Genomic DNA, 7,500 nt, shown 5'->3' on the forward strand with positions numbered 1-7,500 from the left:
AGGCAGAAACTTTAATTTTTTGAAGTAAAATTACTGATATTAGGGCAAAATTGGGAATGTGGTTCAAAAATAAGTGCAAAAGTGGAACAGTATTGTTTTGAGTGTTTAAAATTACAGACAACTGCGACTTTCAATGATAGTTAGTGTTTTCAGGATGACTAATTTGGTTGGATAACATCTCCAATCAACGCGACGTGACAAAACTAAAAAAGCTGATTTTTATTGAGGACTAAACCTGCAGAAATGAATAAATCAATGAATAAATAAATAAATAAATAGGTAAATAAATGGGATAATAGGAAAATAAATAAAGGAATAAACGACTTGATGATATAATATTTATTTTTAATCAAACTTGTTTTTGTATTATTTTCCCCCTAATTTATAATTTTTTGCTTTTATTTTTTAATGTTATTTTATTCTTTTGAATTTTATTTTATTTATTATTTTATTTATTTTTCCATTTATTTTTATATTTATTTTGGCCTATTTTATATTGTTATTCTTTAATTAATTAATTAATTATTTTTTAAATGTATTCATTCATTCATTCATTCATTCATTCATTTACTCAGTTTCAATTTCTGCAGGTTTGGTCCTCAATAGATTTTGACGCGACGTTTTCGCTAAAGACGCGGTTGTAATGTGATAATCCCCGCCCACTTCATGACGCAAACGCGCTGCCATCGAATTAGCACGCGAGACATCTTTACAGGCCCCTCCCCCTTGCTCGCGTTTGAGCTGTGTTGTCGCGGCGCGCGCTTCTCTCAGTCCGGTGAGTCACCGACACCGAGAGAGAGAGAGAGAGAGAGAGTGGCGGATAGTGAACGGTTAACGGTAAAGAACTGGAGCTGCGAGCATGGCGGTCGAAGAGGAAGGTCTTCGGGTTTTCCAGAGTGTCAAAATAAAAATCGGTGAGTTCTTGCGCAAATGAAAGCGAGCGTTAATGCGCGAGACCATTCTAACTGAAATCACACGGTCGCGCGCAGTGTGTGTGTCCATTGTGAGAATATGTGGATTTTCATACAGATATACTCAAATTGAACGTCTAATAATCTAATTAAGCTGTTAGTGGAGATATATATGGAGCATTTGATCGTATTACAATGTAAACAATCTCATATATTTGTTTGAATGACGCCTCAGCTTAGTTTAAAGTCTTGACTGGACGCAAATAGCTGCACATCCAGATGCGAGATAACATGAGATTTGTGTCTTTATTCGTGTCTTCAACGTGTGTTTTCCTCCAGTATTTAGACACAGATCGGGTCTGGTGTGTGACAGATAACACATTTATGTTCTGATTCGTGATTTGTGATGTTTCTAAAACATTAAAATGTCCAGTTTTCTTGTCGTGATTGAACGTTATTTATTTAAAAGGTTTCGATATAGCGTTCTCCTAACCGTATTTTTACTCACAATATTATTTGAATGTTTACTTGTAATTTTCCGAGAAGGTTAACATTGAAGTACTGTTACACATGACATTATATCGATGTTCTAAAAATGTTGTTCTCAGAACGTTATTACAACGTTCTACGTGTGTTATAAGAACGTTTTAAATCTTAACATGTAACTTACATGCAGAACATTAGTGTAGGCTGTGGGAATGTTCCCTGTTAGTTGGTGTGACAGATGTGTGTGTGTGTGTGTGTGTGTGTGTGTGTGAGTCTAGTTCCAGCTGTGGATGTTTAGAAGGAGCAGAACACTTTTAGCCCTGGACTCATAAATGATACTCATAAAAAGATGCATCTGAAATCATTTAAACAGGCACTGCAAAAAGTAAAACATGCATATGAAATCATTCTTTCCGACTAAAACAGAATTAGATGTGATTTTCTTCCTGGACTGACAGACTGACAGATGTCTCTCTGTGTTCTTCTCAGTTTGACTGTTGGCATGTGGTTTGACTGATGTAAACATGATAAACCCTGAGAAGAAGATTTCTGTTTGACTGTGCATTGTACATTTGTATTGCGTAAGTATGAATCACATTTCTGCCACATAGGAAACAAAAACATGCTTTTGTAAATCTTATTTATGGCATTAAAACTGGACATTATGGCATACTTAGTCATATTTATTAGATGAAAAGTCGAAATTATTATTATTATAGTCACAAATTATCAGATAAAAAGTCATAATTATGACTTTTAATGTGGAAAGTGGGAATTATGACAATTAAATGATAATACTAAGTCACAATTATCAGATTAAAAGTCATAATTATGACATACAAAGTAACAATTATAAGTCAAATATATGACAATTATATTTATGAGATGAAAAGTCAAAATTAAGACATTATAAGTCTAAATTATGACTATGTATAAATTTGACTTTTATGTCATAATTACGACTTTATCTCATAAATATGACTTGGAAGGCATGTTTTCGGCTTTTTATGATGTTATTACGATTTATTGAAGCAGATTTATCTTGTCTGGCGGAAATGGGCTTTCATAACGAAGCATGTCTGTGTGTGAGTGTGTTTATTTGTGCATTGTGTGTGTGTGTTTATTTGTGCATTGTTGGTGTTCTTGTTGTTCTCTTCCTTCATCTCTGCTGTTTCAGCACACACATGTATGAAGTGAATGTGTGTGTGTGTGAGCTGCTGTCATTGAGTTGTTTTTGACTCAGATTAAAGCAGAACACACACACACACACAGTCTAATCTAATCTCTGTACGGCACAGTAAACGCGCCGCTCCGCCAGGACACGTGTTCAGTGCGGCTGCACACATTCATACGAGACTTAAATATCACTCGCAAGACAAACATCAGTTCTTGAACATAAGCAATGAACATAAAAGCTGACCGTGCGCAGTTTCTGCCAAAATATAATGCAAATGCTGGCATTAAAAAGAGTAATTATTATTAACACCCTACTGTGGTATTACATGATCCTTTGCTCAAATCTTTATATAAAGTCTAACTTTATCTGCATACAGTGCACTCAATATCTATATTTATATATACTGTATATATATAATATATAGCAAATCTCAACTGCTTGATTGTTTATCATCGCAGAACTCTAATCTGCTAAATGCGAGTGCGACTGTGAGGCATGGTGATATTAAGATATTATAAACATCATGATTTGAAACGACAAGTATTGTGAAAATACACACCAATCTGACTTGAATTGACTGTGAGGACAGAACACATCACTATATTATCGCAGAACTCTAATCTGCTAAATGCGAACATCACATAAATAACATCAATAAATACACATGAATTTGGCTTGACTGTGACAACAGAACAAATCCTTGTTGGCTTGAAGAACGCAGTTCTGATTGCGAGTGTTGTTTCCTAACATCTTCACGTCTCTGTGTGGCCGTTTGGTATTTTTAACCCGATTGCTTCACGAGTTGCGCTTGTTTTGGAGAAGTAGTGACAGTTCTCCGCTTCACGCTCGTTTAGACAGCGAGAGGAAACCCAACGTAATCTGTGAGTGACATCTCGTCTGTGGTGGATATTATGGGCGTCACACCCTGTTTTACAGAAAGTCCCGTGTCCAGTTGGGCAGATGCACAGTAACATCTCTCAACTGTTGCACTGTCAATGTGTCCTTAAACTAATGAATGTGTATGTAATGCAGATGCAGTTATGGATGGAGATATTTCATCAGATCGGTGAGAGCATCGGATGTTTCATATCTGGATGAAAGCTAGCGGTTGGCCAAAACAAATACTTGCCTAATATGTTGCAGAATTATGCAGGATCACATACAAAAAAAGCAACTTTTTGTTGATTTGGAATCACAGAAAACTGGAGGGACTGTTTAGTGTTGAGAAATAGTTTGGAAAGTGACCATAAAATGATATCTTTCTCTGAGCTGCTGTGAGTGAGTGGAGGCGGGGCTCATTTGCATATTCATAGAACCGCGCATGCTAAATGATGCAAGGGTGTCGAGGTACATTCAAGCTATTTTAAGACACGAAGAAATAATGTTCAAGGAAAAAGCATTTAAATATGTCATTTGGTGAGTTTTAAGGGATAAAATAATTGACTACAGGGGAACTTTAAGCACCATAGAAATAAATGTGACTTGATGATCTGAGTTAAATCTGTCCTGTTCTCATTTTCATTTGTGTTTAACAATAACAATAATGACTAAATCCAAACACTCGTCCATCATTGGTCAGTCAGTCAGATAGCCACGCCCTAAACTCGTGTGATTGGTTGAGTTAGAACTTGACGTCACATAAAGAATGAAACTAACTAGCTGAACAAATTAAAGTCCTTTATTTGTCACATAGCTTATAAACAGATTTTTTCTGCAGGCCAGATTCTGTTGGATTAGTTCACTTCAGAATTAAAATCTCCTGATAATTTACTCTCCTCCACGTCATCCAAGATGTTCATGTGTTTCTTTCTTCAGTGGAAAAGAAATGAAGGTTTTTGAGGAAAACACTCCAGGATTTTCTCCATATAGTGACTTCAATGCAGTCCAACGGTCCAAATGTGAGTTTCAGTGCAGCTTCAAAGTCTCGACACGATCCAGCCGAGGAATAAGAGTCTGATCTAGACAAACCAGCGCACATTTATAACTAAACAAACATTTATATAGTTTTATTTTTAAATGCCGTTTGACTTAGTCTTTGCCTGTTCACTTTGTAAATATTGGGTGGTACTTACGCCTATGTCATGCTTGACCTTTTAACCTGATTACGTAATGTGTGGCGCATCACAGCTCGTGCAAGAGCAGCATTTGTGGTTATAAAAGTATATAAATGTTTATTTATTTTTATAAAATGTGCGCTGGTTTGTCTAGATAAGACTCTTATTCCTCGGCTGGGATCGTGTCGAGAAGTCAAACCGTTGAAGTCACTATATGGAGAAAAATCCTGGAATGTTTTCCTCAAATTTCTTTTTCGACTGAAGAAAGAAAGACGTGGGGAGAGTAAATTACAAGGAAATTTTAATTCTGAAGTGAACTACTCCTTTAAATGCCTTGAATCCTGGCGTCTCTTGTGCACAGGGCATTATGGGTGTTTTTCGGAGCGCTGTTGATAATAATTGTGTCACAGGTCAGTAGACTATGATCTGGCTGATGTGTCGACGGAAGGAACCGGAGGCTCCCTGTTCATTCAGGAACATATATGGAGTTCTGCTCCGGGTTTCCCGGCGGATCTCGTGTCTAGAGGAAACGCTGAGGGCTTTTAGGGGTCAGAAAACAGGAAACGGTTTCACATCACTTCCTGATTTGGCTGGATGATCTGCAGAGCTGCTTGTTTTTTCCATATTCCTGGGAAGCAGCGGGATAATGCAAACCAGATGGAAGTTCACAGAATCATGAATTTCCTTCTTTCACTCACATTTCAAATCTTTAGAGTTTACTCTCTAAATTCATGATCAGGGTTTGAAATGAACACTTGTTAACAAACGCGTGTAATAATCAGCTGTGGCGGGAACGCTGTTAAATCACTGGTCAAAGTTAAATCAAGTTCGTGCGAGTCAAATCTGTGCAGATTTAGTGCAAATACTCGTGAGTCATCATGATATATTAAATACAGCGCATTGCACAGAATCTGCTCATATCTGGCTTACTTGAACACACACGTCACTACGCTACAAATAACGGCACGCTTGTTCATTTGCATTGAAGCAACAGCGAAGATTAATAAGCATTCGGGTAACAGAAAAAACATTGTTATTTTCCAACATCCTAAATGTTTTTGTTGTTCTTTGTACTGTGTTGATCTGTCCATCTAAAACACATTTATGGTGAAAGAGGAAGAGAGGAGATTTAGTTTGAATAAGAAATCAATGTAGGAAATCCAAATTTTATTTTATACATGTATATAAAAACTGTGGCGTAGTTAATCATGTTAATTTCTCTTCTTTCTTTTTTTCTTATTTTTTTGGGCTAGTAGAAGTTCTGAATGGCCTGTAACTTAAAAATTTAGTTGCCAAATTGATCGGTGAGTGAAAAAGTTAATTTCAAACCCTGTTCATGATCATATTGTGAATGATTTATCAGTGATTAATCTAATCTAATATTCATGCATATGGAAAAACAACATGCAACAGCTTGCGACATAATGCGTGCTATTGGTTAATGTTAACTAGTAGTCAATTGTCTGTTTAGCTGTTATTTTAGGCCACTTTTGTTGGAGATGCACCTTTGTAAACTCTTGCCATTAGTTCACTCAGTCAGCTGGTTAATGTACTGAAGGTTATTGATGGATAGCTATAGATATCATTTCTAGACGTTAGACCTTTAATGACACACGCCGCTTCCTCTTTAGTATTGTTCAAAGTTGGGATGAAACGGAAGTTGCAATAGTCTTTTCTCCTCTATTGTGTCGTATATCCGAGTGAAACGCTTCTGGGACAAGAACAAATGTGGGCGGGGCTTGATTGTGTCTGTGGGGAATTGATTGGATGGTGGTGGTTTGCTATTGGCTGATCTCATATGAGTGACAGGTTATAGCCCCGCCCACATCATCAGAGAAGAGAAGAGATGCTGCAAGAGGAACTTATTCTGATTCATCATTACCAGGAACATCAATTTACCACAATAATAATGATGTGCACAGAATCAGATGAATCATTTAGAATAAACACTGCAATATTCCAGACAGATTTGTGATTTTGACTCGGCTCATAAGGGAAGTGATGTCACAGACGGTAATTATGACTCACGGATTGAACTTGTATTCCAGGAATACCGCTGAAGAATGAAGTGGTTTTGGAATATTTAGGAAAACTCAAAGTGTAACGAGTTTAGCAAACGAGCTGGTTCCCTGTCTTTGTGTCATGCTAATCTGCCAGACGTTTATCAGTGTTTTCATGTAAACCTCAACACACGTTTCCTGTTGACATAATCAAGTGCTCTCATTGGAATATCTGCTTCTGTTGATGGTGGATTCCCGCTTAGCCCTGCAATATCCGCATATTTCCACCTGCCTCGTGAGTTGCTGTCCTTGTTTCCACCTTCCACACACTCATGCAGGGCAAACAGACTTACGTCCTTCAGAAGTTAACAGAGCTTATCCAATATATAACTCTCATACTGCCGGATTTATGAACCAGCAAAGTCATAATGGCCAGACTAGGGTCAGTTAGCTAACCCACTGGAATGTGCAAAGCGAGTTGTCTGAAAAATTAGTTGACTAGTTGTTGTTGTTTTTTAACAATTAAAAAAAAAAATGCTGAGATTGTGTTCATTATGTTTGTCACAATTATTTTGAATTTGAATAATATAATATTAACCCTTAAGTGCATCAATGTTTCGCCAAGCATTCGCCAAGCACAAGATCTAGGCTATGTTTTATAGTAATATAGCCTAATATTTTATAATATTATAACCCACATGTGGGGATATATAACTGCCGCAGTAGTATAAAACTCTAATTTTATAATTAGAGAAAATACTATTTCAGTCTTTTTTACTTCAGAATTTCACGTTTAATTCAAAGTGTGAGTGAAAATTGTTTTAAAAGTAAAAGTTTTCAGTGTATTCTCAGAATTTATTTTATATTAAACT

General features: G+C 36.6%; 1 protein-coding gene across 7 annotated transcripts in view; it reads left to right on the top strand.

Moving 5' to 3' along the window:
* The first annotated feature begins 768 nt into the window (after nucleotides 1-768).
* The window catches only part of rasa3 (RAS p21 protein activator 3), a 61,259-nt gene continuing 54,527 nt past the window's right edge, over nucleotides 769-7,500 (top strand). For 5 of the 7 annotated variants that reach the window (XM_077238041.1, XM_077238037.1, XM_077238038.1 and 2 more), the window contains exon 1: nucleotides 770-914. In XM_077238041.1, coding sequence (XP_077094156.1) covers nucleotides 860-914 — 55 coding nt within the window. In that variant the 5' untranslated portion in view covers nucleotides 770-859. Of the gene's footprint in view, nucleotides 915-7,500 lie in introns of all 7 variants that reach the window. The other 2 variants (XM_077238043.1, XM_077238042.1) reach the window with 1 other exon arrangement.

The sequence above is a fragment of the Siphateles boraxobius genome, unplaced genomic scaffold (genome assembly GCF_051911475.1).
Source record: "Siphateles boraxobius isolate OS27281-9 unplaced genomic scaffold, OSU_SipBor_1 215, whole genome shotgun sequence".
NCBI classification, from domain to species: domain Eukaryota; kingdom Metazoa; phylum Chordata; class Actinopteri; order Cypriniformes; family Leuciscidae; genus Siphateles; species Siphateles boraxobius.